This window comes from Phoenix dactylifera, chromosome 1 (genome assembly GCF_051530095.1).
Source record: "Phoenix dactylifera cultivar Ajwa chromosome 1, Ajwa_hap1_PhDact_Kaust_v1.1, whole genome shotgun sequence".
Lineage (NCBI taxonomy): Eukaryota > Viridiplantae > Streptophyta > Magnoliopsida > Arecales > Arecaceae > Phoenix > Phoenix dactylifera.
The window spans coordinates 37,669,099-37,689,172 of NC_143190.1; the positions used below are offsets into that span (position 1 = coordinate 37,669,099).

The window sequence follows — 20,074 nt, forward strand, 5'->3', positions numbered from 1 at the left end:
AAAAATGTTACATGGTAATAAGTAAAATAATTTCCACTCAAATACATGTTGAACCTGCAGAATGCCTTTTAGCGGAATAGGTTGCTTGGACACAATCCAATTCACACAGTTGTAACAATTAATATAACTACCATAAGTGCATCTAACACTTTAAAAGTAGTATTAAGAACTCACAACAGACATGAACAAAAAACAAATTATGACTTGATGAAACCAAAAGCCCCAATGAGTATGGATCTCAGAGTTTAGAATGACAGAAATATGAGAAAGAAGAAGTTCTGAAGGAGAACCTATAATGCACGTGTTAGAGGTACATGCCCTAAGAGCACCAAAGGAATGTTTGGAATTAATATCTTGGTTAACTTCAAGTATTGCATCGGTAAAGCTAACGGTACATTTGCACCATATTGGCAGTATCAGATTTCAACATTTTCCACCTTACTTTCAGATAGAGGCTCTTGATCTTAAGAGAAATAATCATAAGATATAAGTGTTGCAATATAATATTTTAACACCATCCTTACAATATATATAAACAGCACCTCATACGGGCATTTCACTTCTTTCAAATTCTTGGTATTAAACCAATGGTGACTCATACAAGCTAAGGAACAATTTAAATTTACAGATTCATAGCATATATGCAGTATTACCCCTTCAAGGAGCAAATAAGTTAAAAGAAAGAATAAGATGTAAGAAGTTAAAAAATAGGTACTACATAAGCCAATTTATAATTACAAAAAAGTCTAATTACTGGAATGTCAAACTTACCAGACATCAACCAATCAATGTCCACCATGTAATTTGATAAGACGGCAATAAGCACGTTCCCCTACTAATACATAAAACAAGTCAAAAAGTTGAATTCATTTCTGAGTCCAAGTAGGTAATCAATGGGGGAACAAAATGTCAAACATGAGTCAAGGTATGATGCCTCAGCTATATTATTCCTATAATTCCACCCACTACCAAATTGCTTAATGAAAGGACCAAAAATGTTACTTTAGATAAGTGATTAGCAGTTAAGAAACTGTATGACCAGAACACCAAAGGTACGTGATATTCTGACAACATCTAATGAAATTTTGCTTTCTCTATGATTTTCACAACTTTCACAAAAATCATTTACCAATAAAACATTTGTGCATCTACGAAACATTTGTGCTTCAACTACAAGTATATTCACCAATAAAATTAAAGTAATAATATGATAATCATATAATGTCCCTTAAGGTAAAAAAAGGAAATCATGACATATAATTGCAGTATCCCCGTTCCATTTCATTGCAAATGTCCTTTAAGGTTAAAAAAAGGAAAATCGGAGATAAAATGGAGCTTGGGAATAAAGAGGCAAGGACTTAAATGAGTTGACATGAATACTTCAACATTTCACAGAAGTAGGCACCATATGCTATTTTTACAATAAAGATGCAACTGCAGCATTTACAACATAGCAATAAAGGCATGGTTATTGAAGACAATAAAGAGATTGTTCTATTTTGAAATTTTAACACCCTTTTTGAGAAAGCATAGATGGTATAAAGAAGAGACCAACTTCAAAGAAATTGATATCAAGAATATCCTTTTTCTTCCTTTCGTAGGAAAGGTTGCTCAATTATGAGAGGCAGGCAAATCAAAGACTGAAGAGCTTGAAAGGTATGGTTTTGGGCAGGGGTCTGCTGTGCCGATACTAGGCACCATACTGGTTGTCCGGCGGCACAAATCGGTACTGGTTGTACCGACACAGGAGACCGTAGGAGAGGAAAAGAGAGAGCGAGTGGGGGAGTTCAAAACAGAGGTCCGGCCACGGCCTCCGCCACCTACACCAGCACCGACCTCCGTCGGCCCTCTGCCAGCCTCCCTCCCTCTCTCTTCCTCCCCCGCTCGCTCTCTTTTTTCTTCTCTTTCCTTCTCCTCCTCCGGCGACCGTGTCTCGGTTTCTTTGCCGGAACCGCTCCGGTCCGCCACCGGTACGGCTCGGGACGTCCCAAATCGGGCAGTTCGGCACAGTTCCGCCGACCTTGGTTTTGGGTGAAATTTGTTGACAATACCATATAAAAGTTTAAAGCTTAGGTGGCAAACAGTGCGAAAGAAGTTACAAAAAATGACAATACAGTTGAGGTCAAAACTCCAGGAAAGAACAACCTATGCACATTTCTATCGATTCTTAATAGAGTTGGTACGCATGATCCTTAAATGTACTTTTGTTTTGCATGTATAGCAACTAGCAAGTTACCGTGCTGCATCAGACATTCTTTCTTCTAAGAAGAAAGGAAAATTAACAAGAATTTCTTGAAGTCGCAGTTCTTGAAGTTCCAATATCTCTTCACTAAAACTACATAGTTATGGATTTCCGAACCAACCCAACTCGGGCGGTTCAGGCCATACCAAACCATACCGAAGCCAGCCGAAGACCGTTCAACCTCTCGGGTTGGTTTGGCCCTGGTTTATTAAAACCCTCCCCTGACCACCACTATTTGGCTTCGAAAGCCCTCCCAAGTTCGTTCCCTCACAAGGGTTTCGCACTCATCTTGTCCTCACCAACCACCGTCGTCGCTCCCAGGTAAGTCTCGCCAACATTCTCCCTCCCTCCCTCCCTCTCTCTCTCCCTCCCTTCACCTCCCTTTTGGTTTGGGTTTCTCTCTCCCCCCTCTCTCCATCTCTCTCTATCTCCCCCCATGTCCATGGTGGCCCTCCTCCCCACATTCTAGCACACCCCCTCTTCTCTCAGTCTCTCTCCCCCTTCTTTCCTCTCCCTCTTGCTCTCTTCCTCTCTCCTCCCTCTCCCTCCCTTCCCCTCTCTCCCACTTCCTCTCTCTCCTTCTCCCTCTCTCTCTCCCTTCACCTCCCTTTCGGTTTGGGTTTCTCGCTCCCCCCTCTCTCTATCTCCCCCCATGTCCATGGTGGCCCTCCTCCCCACATTCCAGCACACCCCCTCTTCTCTTACTCTCCCCCGTCCTCCCTCTCGCTCTCTTCCTCTCTCCTCCCTCTCCCTCCCTTCCCCTCTCTCTCCCACTTCCTCTCTCTCCTTCTCCCTCTCCCCCTCTCCTTGTTTTCAATACACCCTGGAATGGTATATAGACCTATACCAAACCAATTGCCAGCTGGTACGCCCTCCGGTATCGGTTTGGTAAACCTTGCTGCACAAATATATTATTACAATTGTTAGTCATCTTAAAAAGCATATGATTCACCACATCTAGCAAACTTAAATTTCATTATTCTTCAATACACACTACATCCACAAAAATAAAGTGGTAGATCTATGCCTATATGAGCTTATAAGATTTTGCATGACTAACAAAAGAATTGGATGATCGCCTCAGCCAAAGCACAGCAAATGCATGTTTGGTTAATTAGCTTTTTCAATGATAGTGGATCAGGCAAAAAAAACTATTTTATAAAAACAGAACCTTCTAGTAATATGACATCAATGAATTGTTAAGCCAGCAACTTGAACATGTACTCCTTTATACTGCCTAGTAAAGTTTATTGTACCCCCATATTTGTAAGGTACTAATACAATATTGATGTTCGGTTCGTTATACAAGTCGAACCAATCCATACCAATCCAACCTAACAGAACCACCCCATGTTGGGAATTGTGTCCCAAAGCCAATTTTTTAATTGTAAGAAATTGGTGTATGTATATGTTTTATTAAAGTGAATAAAAATTTATTCTGGCATTTTTCTATTCATTATAAGTGTTACATCTTCAAATTGAACTCCTGTGTATTGTGATGAAGTCCTTAGGACTAATTTAGTGGATAAAGGAGGTTTTATCATTTAGTCCCTAAACCAGTTCGCGACCAAATGATGAGCTGTCAATTGGACGATAGCTATGTCAAGTATAGGTCGTTGTGTGCCATTTAGTTGGTTGTCCTCTTAAACCAAGGAGTGTGGAGACACTATATGGCATACAGGTAAGATGTAGGAGTATATCGTCACTGAACAGTGACTCACCTGCGTAGCACTCCACTGTCGGGAGTTAGCTAGCAAAGCGTATGGGCATAAGTACTTCTTAGACCTGAGACTATTACGGTGACTTGCAAGCAACTCACTGTACTTAGACACTGGACGACCTGAATTTCTAATTCAGGGACTGGATGCAGTCAAGTACTCGCGAAGTCTGTGTATGAGTCAAGATGGGATTGACCGCTCCAGATTATAGGAGTTGATATCTCGCTGTATTTCAATTCAGTAAAACCTTGGCCAGGGTAAACCAAGTGATAAGTCACTTGATTTGATTATTTGAAATACACTATGGATGACCGGACCCAAAGTTCGACAGTCCACTCTGAGGTCATCTTGAGCATCGATAGTCATAAGGATGAATTATGCAATAACCATACGTCTAGGTTCTTGAATGTTGCTTTGCATATTCGACCTATCCGGACGTCGGGTATCTTTGCTAGATGGTCACCTTGATTAGTGCATGGAGTAGTCCATGTACTACCGGCTTAGTGTTCGAACCTATCGGAGTCACGCACATTAGTCAAGCTAAGTAGGAAGGTCTTGACCCAATTTAATTAAGAATTAAATTGTGGGTCATTTGGAATTTGGTTTTGTCTATGTTCAGCTACCACAGAACATGAGGTACATGCTAAATTTCATGGATGAACAACTAATTAAGTATCTATTCAGGGTCAATCAAGTTTCATTTAATGTAATTGAACTTGATCAGAACTCAATTGTTGAGATTGGGTTTGATTGGGTCTCAATTAGAGTAATTGGGCTCGATCATGATTTAATTGGGATTTAATTTCGTATTTGTTTTGATCTAAGTCAGACTGGGATTGAGCCGAGACTGGACCCAATTGAACCTCCCATGAGTCGAACTCATGTGGATTTTTTTTTTGGTCAAAAATCATTCAATTGGGCCATCAATTTGGTTTAGAACCAAGTAGGCTAACCCAATTGATTGAACTGCTGACCCAATCCCAATTTAAATAACCCATGGACCCGTGGACCCTTAAGCTCCCATGGACCCTTAAGCATCCCCTATGAGCCGCGATGGATAAAAGCTATGGACCCTTAAGAAGTGTCCTGTGAGCCGCGATGAGAGAGAGCCTGGGAGAAAACAGAGGACTTTCCACCGATGCTTCAAAGCCACGCCATGTCTCCATCTGGACTCCATTTGGATTGCCGTTTGGACTGGAATGTCCGGTTTTGAACCGGCTACATTCCAATTCAATTTGATTTTTGAAATACGGCAGTTATCGGCATTAATCGTTGTTTTTTTCCCACGATTGTTTTTGAAACAAACGTTATGAAATTCATTCATATTAGATAACGAATGAATACAATAACGCTCGGCCATTTACGCCTCTTAACTCCTCTCAGCATTGGCCTATTTGTAGGCCACCGTTTCCTCAAAGAAGGAGATGAAAGAATTTTTTTTCTTCGGAAGAAAACGTCAGACAGAAAGAGATAGTCTTGATTTAGTGAAGAAGAAGAGAGAGGAAGAAGTTCTCTCTCTCTCAGGTGGTACGAAATCCAGCTCAGATCCGGCGTACACTCCTGCCTTCCCTCTTCCTCTGTAATCGGGATCAAACTCAGGCGTCAATGCTCTCGGGCGTGCCGCGAAGAAACAGGAGAGAAAAGAAAACAGTGATTTACTGTTAAGGAAAAGGAAAAGAAAGAAAAGAAAAAGGGAATTTCTTTTCTTCTAGGGTCCCTTTTGCAAAAGGTGTTTTGCCCGAATATCAAAGTCATCCTACATTCCTACGAAGCTCGACGTGCGTGCGAAGTAGAGGGCCTGCAAATCCAGACCTCGCAGAGCTATCTTCAGGGATCCAGATCCAGATCCAGATCCGACATACCTCATCCAACTTCCACTGCGGGATCGAGGTATGTTTTACATATTAGTAGTTTAATATTTATAATTGTTATAAATAAAAATTTTAAAATTGATTTTTCATGCCTGGCGTCCGATTTTATCAGACAACTCGGGAAATTTTCCCTTCACCCCATATAGCCTAGACCTAGTGTTGCCTGAAATGGGGTGCATGCCATACCATACCAACCTGTACCACCAGGTATTGGGCGGTACCGTGATAAAAAGTGAGATCAGTATGGAATCCATATTGTACCTAATGAACCAGTAACGCATCGATATAGTACCCAGTACTAATATTGCGGTCCTTGCTGCCTACTTTTATCATGTCAAGCCGATAGGCAGTACATCCCTACTTTTCATCCAAACAAGGGTCGGAAAACTCTTAAAAGTCAACTCATGATACGTCTAGATGCTGGTTTTTATTTGTAGTTGTTTTTGAGTTAATAATTTCAGTACCAATGGAAATTAGCCATTTCATATCTTTGTAATAACAAAAATCCAGTACAGGATTATCTTTCACCTTTTTCTTTGGCTGGCTAGTGTTAGATATCTACAATATCCTATCTAATGTAACATTAGGTGTTTAGAGTAGAACAACAATAAATAAACGTCACCGAACTTATTGAAAGTGAAAATGCCTCATTCTCTTAACCCTACGTATAGATTTTACCTGTATCACATCTTGTATAGCAACTGAGCATGAATTTGTCCATGCAGGAAGGCCTTGGACTCGCATAAGTCGAAAGATCAAAGAGAGTCTATCCTTAGGAACACAAAAATGGCGAATGGCCTCCACGTTCTCACAAGAAGCCAGAACCTCAGGTGGTTTCCACTGAGAATCAGTAGGTGCAATAGCCACTACATCATCCTGTTCCAAGTTGTCATTTTCCTGATCAACATGTAGAAAATAGTGAAATGAGTGCTCAAGTGAAAATAACTAAATTGGCTGAAAGCATATGTTATCCCTAAGGAAATTAGCAAGAAGTGTCGAAAAGCAGTTGCAGGTGTTCCTTAGTCGATGAAAGACAAGGAACCCACAATGGCCCATATAAAATAAAATAGCAAAAACAGAGCAAAATAGCAAAATAAAACAATATATTTATATCAGTGTAAGGATCATCATATATTCCTCAAAGCAAGCAATCAGAAATCAGATGTTAGGGAAATTGAGTAGGGCCCAATAACTGAAGATAAGAAGACAACAGGGACATTAATAAGATTAACAGAACTTTGATTAGCATGATGTACAATCTGGAATAAGTACGGTTCATGCATATGTAGGAGTAAAATAGTGTCTGTCAATAGGATCATATAGAGCAGTGAGAAGCCCAAACTAAAACAAAGATCTTTTAAGCTGAAAAATCAAAATTGTCAAGCATGATATTAGTAGTCATTCATATTACTACTATTCTAGACAGATAATTCAAGTACTACATGAAAGAGATACTTTTCACTATATCAACAAGGATGTCAAATAAGGTGTCATACAAGGTTCGCCGGACCGACCGTACCGACAAGCACCGGCACCGGTACAGTTCCGGTTCGGTACCGGCTTGGAACCGGTACCGAACCGGAGCTGTGCGCGCGGACATCAAAAAAAAAAAAACAACGCGTCCACGGGCACGCGCGGACATTAAAAAAAAAAATAACGCGTCCACGCACGGACGCGTCAAATGTCGCAGAGAGGCATTTAATGCCACTCTGCCCACGCCGGCTGGCAGCCCGCGTGGGCACGGTGCCCCGCGTGGGGAACGCGCGCAAACTCGATTCCCTGCTCGGGAATCGAGCGCGGGCGCGCGTTCTCCACTCGCGCGTCCGCGCGTGATTCCCAAAAAAAAAAATTCACCACGTCCGCGCGGACGCATCAAATGCCACAGAGTGGTTAAATGCCACTCTGTGGCATTAACGGTGCCCTACGCGGGGAATCGCGCACGGGTGCGCATTCTCCGCTCGCGCGTCCCAAAAAAAAATCACCGCATCCGCACGCATCCGTGCGGACGCGTTAAATGCCACATAGTGGCTTTAAATGCCACTCTGTGGCATTAAGAGGCCACGCAGGCTCCAGCCGCGTGGGCGCTCTTCCCCGCCTGCCCATGCGCGGGGAAAATGTGCTTGGCCGGTGCGAACCGGGCGGGTTCGCACCGGTACCGGCTTGTACCGGCGCGAACCGGCCCAGTTCGCACCGGTACAAGTACGGAACCAATCAATTCCAACCCAATTTGGGTCGGAACCATTTTTATACGCTGTACCGTACCGATGCCCGTCGGCACCGGTTCGGTGCAGGCTGAAGTACTGAACCGACCGGTTCCGGTCGGTTCAGCAAGTTGATTATGTTTCGCTTCTTCCTCGGAGAAAGACGATCAAACAATTCCCAATCATGGTCCTTGCGGATCCATCTTTGTGTAATTATTTACACACAATTTGCCTTTTTCTTGCTGTATTCATACTTAATTTACTTTTTTTCTTGTTTTGTTTGTTGCGGGAATCCACCAACAAACAAGGGGTTCATCTTGCTTATTGTACCTCTATTGATTGAATAAACCAATTTATTTAATGGGAAAGGCTTTTGAGACTAGCATCATGCATCTGGCCTCAAAGTGTGAAGCTGGGCCCTACCATAAAAGAATCCCAAATAACCTAGCCTTGCGTGTCCCCACTATTTCAGAATGTCAAGGCATCACATACTGTATAGGAGGAAAAGAATCCCAAATAACCTAGCCTTGCGTGCCCCCCGCGCGCCATGCGCGCCCGCACCGCAGTGCCCGGCCCCTCGTGCGCCCTCACCGCAGCGCGCGACCTGATGGAGGGTGACTTTCGGCCTGAAAGCCTTTACAGCACTCTATGCCTTGCGCTCCTTCTGCACACCTTGAAAATGGTTGATTTGGGCCGATGCAGGTAACGTCGAAAGGTGTTCGGGCACTTCAAGTATTCATGGGAATCAAAATAAGGGGCGGATCTACTGGTTGCAGCTTGGCCCGACCCTTGGCTTAAAAGAAAACAACCAAAGAGCACAAGTAATGTCGAAGAACGCTTGAAGGTTGATTCAATTCTCAAAGACAAGATTACAAACACTCTAGTGGAACTATGATGGGTCCTCACTAGCCCAAGTCTTAGAACATGCTCTAAGACCGAATACACTAAGACAAAAGCCTTCCCAAGCCCTTAGGCCGAAATACAAATGAACTCTCCAAGACAAAAGATATCCCCCCAAGCTCTCCTCAGGGCATATTTATAGGCTCTTCAAAGGGGACAAACCAAGGCCCGCCGTACCGGTACTGGTCGGCGTACCGGTGGCGGCCCAAATCGGGCCCGAACCGATCCCATACCAGTCCGAACCGGTCCCGTACCGGTCAGAACCGGGCCCGAACCGGTCCGAACCAGTCCCGTACCGGTTCTCCAACAATAAACTACCGGTACTGAATTCCACGCTGATCCGGTACCGGTTCCAGGCCGGACCAGTACGGACCGGTACGGCAGACCATGGGACAAACACTTAATGAAAGATGGCAAATGGTGTGGCCTAGGCCGGCCAAGGCCTGCGGCTGGCAGGCTGCTGGGCGCTGTGGCAGAGCGCTACTGGGTGGCTGGGCCGCTGCTGGGCGACTGGGGCACTGGGGCGCTGTGGCAGGGCGGCTGGGGCACTGGGGCGCGGCAGGGCGCTTGACGGGCGTGCGCGCAGGCTCGCTGTCGAGCGCGCGCGTGCCGCTGCTGTACACGCGTGCATGCAGGCATAGTCGTGATGGAGGGTGGCTTTCAGCCCCAAGCCGCCACACCAAATCCTTGCAGAAATTCCAGCAAGCAAGGAAGAGGCCAAAAGCGCTGTTGCAACTCCAGAAGACAACAGCAGCAAATCAGAACCTTTAGAGCGTCATCAAGCATTCCTATTTGAGGGCAACAACAAAGGACCTAAGGCTGGAACCATTTGCAGCAAAGCAGATGATGCTGCAACCAACCGGCAGCAGCATGCCGTGATGAAGCCAAGCAACACAAAATGGCTAATGCAGGAAGCCCGAATCAGAAGGTAGAAGATCATGTCGGTGCGACCCTTATCTGCAACAAGTTGCAGATTTGTAACCATGACCGAAGAGGGTTGATCTTCTACATTCGATAATGTTCATTTGCCTATTATTCCAAACTTCAGCAAAGACATGTTTGGGCACTTCCACAACAGTCAAGTGGGTGGACTTCCTAAATGGCTTCGCATCCGGGCAAAGCACTCTTCCTATTGGGGAAGATTGAAGGCGTCACAGATGCTATTTCATTCGGGCGACGTACCGAAGGCCATCAACCACACGAGAGGATGGTGACAAGTTGGCTCCAAGGTATTCAAAAATATATCCTTGAGAGCAAGGATGTTCTCCAAGAGAGGGTGAATGTTGCGAACCCCGCTCTGCTGAGCCAAATTTCAAACGGCACAAGTGAGGCCAACCTCGCTCAAGGCCAATAATCGGGCCAACTCCATTGCTGGGAGGCTTGGCCGCCCGACCCCACGCAAGCCCTCCACAACGCCCACGCAAGGTCCGGGGTCACCACACGCATCAGCCCAAGAGGATTGCGCGCTCGACCAAAGGCCGTGCGCAGCACCTCTTGATCGCAGCCACTCGGCCTGCGCACAGCACTTGCCAAAGCGGCCGCGCGCCAGGCTCTCGACCGCGAGGCCTTCGGCCCTCGCACTAGCAGCAACGCGCAGCCAACCGTGCGTCCACTTCGTAGCAATACGCGGCCAACCGCGCGCGCACCGGCCAGCGCACGGCCCTCCGTTCGCCCGACCAGCAGCACGCGGCCCTCCACACGCCCCAGCTCTAGTGCGCGGCCGCACCGCAACGTGCGTCTCTCCGCACGTCCGCACCGCAGCGCGCACCGGCAACGCAGCTCTCGGCCCCCCACACGCCCTACCGCAGCACCCGGCCCCCCGTGCGGCCCTCCACTCGCCCGCACCGCAGTGCGCAGCGCTGTGGCACGCTATTGGACCAGCGGGGCGCTGCAGTTCCAAACCCCGCGCCAAGGTTCAGTCGAGGGAGTTGTTGAGTGCAGGACCATCTTTAGGGCGGGTAACGCGCTATCTCTTGCTTGTTTTGGAACCTTGCCTATGCTACTTTCAATGTTGGTGCTCGGCCAAGGAGAAGAATCAAGATGTGGGGAAGAAAAGATGATTCTATTCCAAATGACAACGAAAAAGAGAAATCTAACAAGATTGGGAAGGGACCAGGCTAGCCTAATACAATCTAAGGGGAGTTGATTTACCCCACCCTAGCCTAAGTCCTAGACAAAGATCTAGACCGAAATCTATTGAAGGCCTAACCCCTCAATAGCCCAAGTCTAAGGCCCAACCCCTAGACCGACATTGGCACAAGTGCCGCCCAAGCCTTTCGGCCGACTCCCTAAAGGACCTAAGGGAAAACTCTTTACCAGCTGAAAATAAATGATCGAATTGATTGCCTCGAAGAGCCTTAATGGCTCCTTTATTTAGGCCTAATACCCATGTGCTGAATAGGCTTATTGGCGGAAACAATTCAAAATTCAAAAAACATTCCTAATCAGCCGCAAGGGGATCCAAACTAAGTCAGATCCCTTGCGGTCATGTGCTGAATTTGCTGGGCTCTTGGACGTCCAGGATGCATTGCCCGGTTGGCCGGGGCTCATGTCCCGTGCAGGTGCCGCCATGTGTCCGCGGAGTCTTGATTTAGCATCTTGTATGGCTGGCTGGATTGATCTCCCGGGCTGGTGGCCTGGCAGTGCACCGGCCCCTTCTAACTGAGGCGAGGTTCGAGCGCGCCATGCCGGCGTGGGCGTGGAGCGCTGGGCGCGCGCTAGTGCGCGGTGCATCGGGTCGGCCTGGCGCTTGGGTGTTGGCCGGCCCGGATGCTGGGGTGCGCAGAGCGCCGCGCGCTGCTGGTCGGGCGCGCGGAGGGCCATGCGCGAGCTGGCGGGAGCGCAGAGGACCGCGCGCTGCCTAGTGCACACGCGGAGCCGCTCGTTGCTAGGGCATGCGTGCGCAGTTGGCTACGCGTTGCTACAAAGTAAAAACACGATTGGCTACACGTTGCTGCTAGAGCAAGGGCCGAAGGCCTCGCGGTCGAGGGCCTGGCATGCGGCCGCTTTTGCAAGTGCTGCACACAGGCTGAGTGGCTGCGATGAAGAGGTGTTGCATGCAGCCTTTGGTCGAGCACGCAGTTCTCTTGGGCTCATGCATTTGATGACCCTGAACTTCGCGTGGGTGTTGTGGAAAGCCTACACAAGGTTGGGGCGGCTGCTACAATGCTTGGCCACGACTCAGCCAAGCCTCCAAGCAACAGAGTTGGCCGGAGTATTGGCCTCGCTTGTGCCAACTGAAATTTGGCTCGGTGGAGCGGGGTTCGCAACATTCACCCTCTCTTGGAGAACATCCTTGCCCTCAAGGATATATCTTGAATACCTTGGAGCCAACTTGTCACTGTCTTCTCATGCAGTTGATGCCTTCGGTACGTCGCCCGAATGAAATAGCATATGCGACGCCTTCAATCTTCCCCAATAGGAAGAGTGCTTTGCCCGGATGCGAATCCATTTAGGAAGTCCACCTACTTGACTGTTGTGGAAGTGCCCAAACATGTCTCTGCTGAAGTTTGGAATAACAGGCAAATGAACATACCGAATGTAGAATCTTCGGTCATGGTTACAAATCTGCAACTTGTTGCAGATAAGGGTCGCACCGACATGATCTTCTACCTTCTAATTCGGGCTTCCTGCATTAGCTATTCTGTGTTGCTTGGCTTCATCACGGCATGCTGCTGCCGGTTTGGTTGCAGCATCATCTGCTTTGCTGCAAATGGTTCAGCCTTAGGTCCTTTGTTGCTGCCCTCAAATAGGAATGCTTGATCACCCTCTAAAGGTTCTGATTTCCTGCTGTTGTCTTCTGGAGTTGCAGCAGCGCTTTTGATCTCTTCCTTGCTTGCTGGAATTTCTGCAAGTGTTTGTTCAGCAGCCATGATTTGGGGGGGTTACCTTGGAGTGGTTGGCTGCGGTAGGAGTTGCAGAATTTTGGGCAGCTGCGGAAATTTCTGCGGTTGCAGAAATTTCTGGTATGGTGTCGGCTTCAACACCTGAATCTTCAGTGGAACTTGAGCTGCATTCATGGATCATGAAGGCACGTCTTCGTCGGATGGGTCATTTGCAGTTTGATTCCCATCTGAAATTCAGTACCTTCATTGGTTTCTTCTTCACGTTCGAGTTCTATCACAAAGGCTTGGCCACGATTACATCGGTGGCCCTTCTCCCACTTGGCGCCACACTTGTAACATAGACCCTTATCAAAGTATTTTTGGAGTTCACGAGTTAGTTTTCTTACTTCTTGGGGCAATGATTTGGAAGTGCTTGCGGCTGCATGTGTAGCCTCGATTGCAAGGGTTTGGTGTCCTTGCAGTTGGAGACTTCCTTAGCCAGTCGTCGGTCGGGATAGCCGCTTTGGTCAAAGATCTTCACCATCCTCATTGCATCTTGAAGGCTTGTGGGCTGCTTGAGTTTAAGTTCTTTGGATAGCCAAGGTTTGAGCCCGTCGATGAAGGTGCCTAGCAAAGCTTCTTCGAACCATCCATCCACCATAGTTTGGAGTTGGCGAAAGTCGTCGATTTAGCTATGCACCTTGCCTTCTTGCTTCAGTTTGGCTAATTGGCCATGGTGATTAACAACTGGGGACGGCCCCCATTGAGTCATAAATTCTTGTACAAAGATCGTCCATCCCAATCGATTCCCCTCTTTCTCATACAAATCCTTAGCCATCTCCACCATTTACTTGCTCTCCCTTCTAAATGATAACTAGCTAAGGTAACTCTTTCCTCCCATGGGATCTCATAGACTTGAAAGTATTGCTCCACCTTGTCAAGCCATTTATATGGATCTCCACCTTCGGAAGTTGGAAAATATATCTTAGGTCTTCGAATCCCTTTCTCTTGGAGACCCGAAACCCTAACTTCTTCCTCAATATCAACCCGATCTCTCCTCCTTTCCTCATGATCTCTTCGGCCAGAAGGCCTCCAAGGTACAGGGTTCCTTTTGGGTTCACTTTCCTCTTCATAATAACCCCAGGCCGATCCTCCTTTAGGATGCCATCGGCCCATCTCTCAACTACTACATCACCACTCTCTATTCTTCCTCCTCTTCTTGTTTCTCTCGTGTTTTTTTCTCAATCCATCACTCATATCACTCTCCCTCTCTACAAATCTCCTTTCTAACCTCTCAATATTGGCGTTATTTTCTCTACTCATGTCGACCAAAGTGTTCATAACATTCTCTAACACTCAGCCAAGTTGGGCATTACTACTCTCCGAGGCTTCTACAAGCCTTTGTTGGGTGTTTGAGTCTCCTCCTGACTTCATATCTAATCAATAAAATCAGTCCCAACAATAACCCAATCCTCCAGTGATCGTCACCCAAGGGATGAACCGACCTTTCTTTTAAAAGTAAACAATACACCACTTAATCAACGCCAATATCCCACGTATGGGTTGTACAAAAAGTGAATACAAAATAAAAATATCTCTCAACCCAAAGAGGTCTTGATAAACGATTTGTTCCCTGAAACACTGTAGTTGGAGAAGGCGCACAAGGTACTACCAGTAGCCTCCCTTTATGCGACCCCTAATATATCCTACAGCAGATCAGTTTGGTCAAATAGCACTGGGTACAACCAGTAGCCTCCCCGTTGTGCTATCCCTAGTTTGAACAAGATAAAATCAAGAGAACTCTTCCCCCTTACAAAGAAAGACTCACAATACGTCAAGACTATAAATATCCCCAATACAATCAGATCTCTCAAATAAATACAAAAAAAATTCAGATCTGATTTTAAACTTCAGATCTCATATGAATATGTGAAGAGAATATAGATCTCAAAGATAAGTGTGTTACCTTTTGAGATTGCCCTTCCGTGGACCTAGTCGAGTGCCCGACGATCTATCTTAATAAAAGCCACCAGTGTTGGCCCCATGGGGCACTGCGGTCCCAAACCCCGCACCGAGGTTCAGTCGAGGGAGTTGTTGGTTGGTTGCGGGATCATCTTTAACGCGCTATCTCTTGCTGCTTTTGGAACCTTGCCTATGCTACTCCAATAATGGTGCTCGGACAAGGAAAAGAATCAAAGTATGGGGCTGAAATATGATGACTATTCTAAAAGACAACGATGAAAAGAAATCTAGCAAGATCGGGAAAGAATCATGCTAGCTTAATACAATCTCAAGGGAGTTGATTTACCCACCCCTAGCCCAAGTCTTAGACAAAGATCTAAGGACCGAAATCTATTGAAGGCCTAACCCCTCAATAGCCCAAGTCTAAGGCCTAACCTCTAGACCGACATCGGCACGAGTGCTGCTCAAGCCTTTCGGCCGACTCCCTAAGGGACCTAAGAAAAAATCCTTAAGAAGCTGAAAATAGATGATCTAATTGATTCCTTCAAAGGGCCCTAATGGCTCCTTTATATAGGCCTAATGCCCATATGTTGAATAGGCTTATTGGCGGAAACAATTCAAAATTCAAAAAGCATTCCTAATCAGCCGCAAGGGGATCCAAACTAAGTCAGATCCCTTGAGGCCATGTGCTGAATTTGCTGGCTCTTGGATGCCTGGGATGCGTTGCCCGGTTGGCCGGGGCGCGTCCCGCGCGGGTGCTGCCATGTGTCCGCGGAGTCTTGATTTGGCATCTTGTATGGCTGGCTGGATTGAGCTCCCGACCTGGCCGGGACACGGATCCTGGTTGGCCCGGATGCGGGTCTTGGTTGGCCGGAAAGCAGATCCAGCTGCCTCTCCTCCCGCGGATTAATAACTTGTCTTCTTGTGCTCCTTTGATCCTGCAGCCTGTTGCATCTTGGCCGCCCATGCTTCTGTTTGCCTGGCCTCTATGGAAGAATCCGCGGACTCCATGGATTCTGCACGCGTTCCTTCCTTCTTTGGCCCTTTGCTTGTGCTTAGATGCTTGCCATGTGGCTCAGCCTGCTGTCTTTGGCCGAGCGCAACCTTTGGGGGCCTTTCCATTCTTGCTCTTGCGTGCAGATGCATGACACTTGTCTCGGCCTGCTGGCCGAGTGCTTCCTTTGGGGATCTTTCCCTATTTGCTCTCTTGCCACTTGTTGCTGTCGGTTGTTGACCGAGTCCATTGCTTGGCTTGCGGGCACGCTCGTGCTAGCTGATGTGTGGCCCCTTGGATGGCGCTCGGTTGGCCATGTGCTCGGGCTCGGCCTGATGTTGCTTGCTTTGGCTTGGCTCAGACCATGTGCATGCCTCTTGACCAATTGGCTTGATGGTGCTTGGTCGGGCGCAATGTTGGCCGAGCTCTGTGCTTGACGTGCCATGCCTTGTCGTCGCCCACGACCATGCCCACTCTTGGCATGCGCGCAACGGATCGTTGTGCATGTGCCAGGTGCTGGCAAGGCGTAGGATGGCGGCCTGGCACTGCTTCAGCCCCTTCTGGCCATAGCAAGGTTTGGGTGCGTCGTGCGGGCACGGGCGGAGAGCGTCGTGCTCGTGCTAGTGTGCGGAGTGTCAGGTCGGCCTAGCGCTTGGGCGTTGGCCGGCCCGAGTGCTGGATGTGCGTGCAGAGGGTCGTGCGCGGGCTGGTGCAGGCACGATCGGCCGCGCGCTGGCTAGTACGCGCACGGAGGGCCGCGCACCTGTGGCGTGCGCGCGACAGGTGTGCGCGCGGTTGGTCGCGCGCGCCTGAGGCTGGACGGGCGCATGGAAGCCCGCGCGCTACTGGGTGCGCGCGCGGGGTCCGCGCACAGCTATGGCCGTGCTGGTGCGCAGGTTGGCCGCGCGCTGGTGCTGATGGCCCCAAACCTCGTGCAGGCGCTAGGCAAGGCCTACGCAGGGCTAAGCCAGCTACTGGCGAAGTTGGCCAATGCTTGGGCAAACCTACAATAAGTGGATTTGGCTCGCAACTTGGTCTTGGCCAAGGCCAATCTCGGACTAATCTCCCGAAATTTGGCTTGGCGGAGCTCGTTTGTGGGTTGGCCGTCTGGGGTCCACAATAGCGCGGCCCTCCATGCGCCCGCACCACAGCGCGCTCGGATGGGCGCAGCCCCCCGCCCGCGCGCCTGGCAATGCGCAGCCCTCCGGATGCCCACACCGCAGTGCACAACCCTCCGCGCGCCCGCATGGCATACTTTAAACATAAATCACACAAAAGAGTAGAATACAAATGTTTTAACAATTTGTAACACACTAAGATTTAAAAGATAAACTTCAAAATGAGATCATGCAATGTGCAGACGTATCTTTTGCAACTACCATTATCTATAAGTTATCAAAGTGTTAGGTGGAAAAAAAAAAAGGAAAATCAACACTATTGGAAAGTCATGAAAACATTGAGTGTTAAAGTGTATCTTAACCTATAGGCCTTGTTTATAGGCATAACTTGTATGGTGTGCATATTTTTGTCCTGCACCCCGGTGGGGGGAATATATGTCACTTTATTATGCATAAAAGATGCCCTTGTCTAATGTAAACAGAGAAAGGGTCAGGTTGTCACACATCTAAATTGTACATATGCCCCCTCCTCTTGCTGAATTTCTCTCTTCTTTCTTCTTCTGCATCTTTCTTCTTTATTTTGTTCTTCAGACAGAGGCCTTTAATGTTCTGGCAGCTGGACCATTAAAGGATCTCAAGTTCATACAACAAGAAAAACGAATAGTTAAGTGCTTAAAAGGTACAACATACAGCATGCTCATAGATAAAGAAAAGGTGTAGAAAATGATATTTTTCAATGTAGAGCAGAATATCAAACAAGATAGGTGTCCAAAAAAAAACTTAAGTGAACCTAAGACATGTCAATAAGCCTCAGGATTCCAGTTCTTTATTGATATATCTGAATACAATATAACTACCAGACTTGCGAAAAAAATATTCTCATACAATTTGATCGAATTGTCAATATGCAAGGTTTGCATGTTTCTTAATCGAGATAAACCAGTAGGCTTAATTTAGCGCTTCTCCTCCCATCTTTTTTATTCTAAAATTGAGCTACAACCCTTTCATCTATACAAGGGTAAAATCATGTGCATATGAATGGAGAGGAAGAATCTAAACAATATTAGCTTATGACATTTAATTTCATCCCTCAGAAACAACGATGGCAGTATTATGAAAAATGAACCAAAAACATGAGGTCGGTAAAAAGTTTAATAATTCAAAAATTAATAGAATGCCATTTTACCAAAACAGGGATACATGTCAGCAAAGCAGTTTAGAACAAAACCTGCAAAGTTTTTTCCAAAGATTCATCTTCAAGAATATGTCGATTCCTTTTGACAGCTGAACTCTCCTCTTCACTGTGTCTTTTTTCTTTTCTTAAGAAGCTCGAATCTATTTTTGATGAAGATGCATCCTCATTGCCAACTGTTACATACTTAAATAAATAATTACCAGGAATCAACTCAAGAATGTCACCATGAACAAACGGAGCTTTGTCTTGAGTAGAGAGCTTCTTTCTTTCATCCCCAGATTTTACAATAACAGGATTTGGTCCTTCCTGCAAGGTCATTTAAAATATCGAATATATAAACAGGGTCTAGATATCTTCACTTTTAATCCCAGGTTAAATGAAATAGCAAATAATTAGCAAATAGACATAAGTATCAGAAAAATAAGCTCTGATAGAATGATACAATGTGTTACAAATTATATGCCTCATATCACAACCTGTAGCAAGGTCACAATTATTAAGTGTAGCTGGACCGCCAATTTTTTCCCATTGCAAGTCATAGAAGCAAAGAAGCAATTTAAGCTAATATACTGCATAAATAGATGACGTACCACAACAACTTCAGCGGAGCCATCAACTGTTGTATGCAAACTGACATGCTTGCGGCTAACTCTCTTGTCAGATATAGCAAGGTTATTGCGGCCAATAATATTACGTCCTTGAAATATTGGTATATTCGAGACTGAGTAATCTACCAAAAGGTTCTTTTGAAGGGGAATTAAGAGGCCAATCTTCACCTAAAACAATCAAAAGAATTATATTCTTAGGATCCTAATCCGTGGTCGCTTTAACAAAAAATCAGTCATCCTCAGCTCATGTAGGATATAACAACCATTTGCATACATATAAAGCACGGGACAGAATATATTACAATGCATATGTTAGAAAGTTAACATGAAAATTACATGCATCCATAATGTAATAATCAAAAGAATAATCAAAAGAATATATGCACATGCATCCACAAAATTCTGATGAACTGAAGGTGCACCCGTAAATCTTGGGTTAAATGAAAATATCTGCAAACAGCATTTTTATGTCATTTGTTCCTTTCCGCAATTCCGCCGATGATGTTTTTCAAGTACATATGATTATAAGCAAAAAAACTTTTCTTTCAACTATTTCAGATGGTCAACTTTCAACTCCTCTTTGCAAGTTCCATCTATAGTTTCCGCAGCATCATCTTCCTAATTCTTCCATACAAATCTAATCACCTCACAAGCAGGGCCTTCATTATCTTTGCTAGTACTTATGTACTTATCTCATATACATCGTAAGTATACAATATATATATATATATATATATATATATATATCCAACTCAGCACACTCAGCTCTAACACATGCATATTGTGGATTTGCAGATTGATTATTTCCAAAAAATTCTGATTTTGACAATATAGCTAGAGCAAATATTATCTTATAAAGGTGCATTGCGATAACAAATTTCATTTGTACATTTACCACAAAACCTGATTTGGAAGTGCATATTTGCATGATACCTATAACTATTGGGGGTTCCTTAACGCCAAAATTTTTCAAAACAAAAAATTTGATGTCTAGTACATGGATAGTTATCTTTATAGCTACATTTAATCTTATTCACCGATTTTTTTCCTTTTTGTTTCAGTCAATTTTAGGAATTAAGTGCATGATGCATCAAGTTGAGAAAATTTTTATGACTACTTCTCATTCTAGCATTGATCATCTGTGATTGGTCCAGGCATCTCTAGCAGGGAGAGATATCCACCAGGAATGTGCACAGAAGACATTCCCTAATGGGTATAATGTCTAGTAAAATTTCCAGTGAAGCTTTATTTGCATCACAAATATGTAATCCTAAATTAAGGACAACTATATAAATCAAAATTTTAAGAAACCATAAACCATGGGAGCATAGCTCGGTTGCCCAGGTGTGGATCAATTGCTTTGGACCAAGGAATGCTAAACCAGCCCGTTCAGCCCGTACCGAACCGGTACCAGCCGGTTCGGTGTTAAAAATCGGTACTG

General features: G+C 45.8%; 1 protein-coding gene across 8 annotated transcripts in view; it reads right to left on the reverse strand.

Annotated features, from left to right (window-relative positions):
* Positions 1-20,074, reverse strand: part of TDP1 (tyrosyl-DNA phosphodiesterase-like protein) — a 58,773-nt gene that overhangs the window by 37,028 nt on the left and 1,671 nt on the right. For all 8 annotated transcript variants that reach the window (XM_088724091.2, XM_089930796.1, XM_039125922.3 and 5 more), the window contains exons 2-5: positions 18,616-18,801; positions 18,059-18,331; positions 6,510-6,728; positions 772-832 (exon numbers count right to left, since the gene is read on the reverse strand). In XM_088724091.2, the coding sequence (XP_088580217.2) occupies positions 772-832; positions 6,510-6,728; positions 18,059-18,331; positions 18,616-18,801 (739 nt within the window). The remainder of the gene's footprint in view (positions 1-771; positions 833-6,509; positions 6,729-18,058; positions 18,332-18,615; positions 18,802-20,074) is intronic.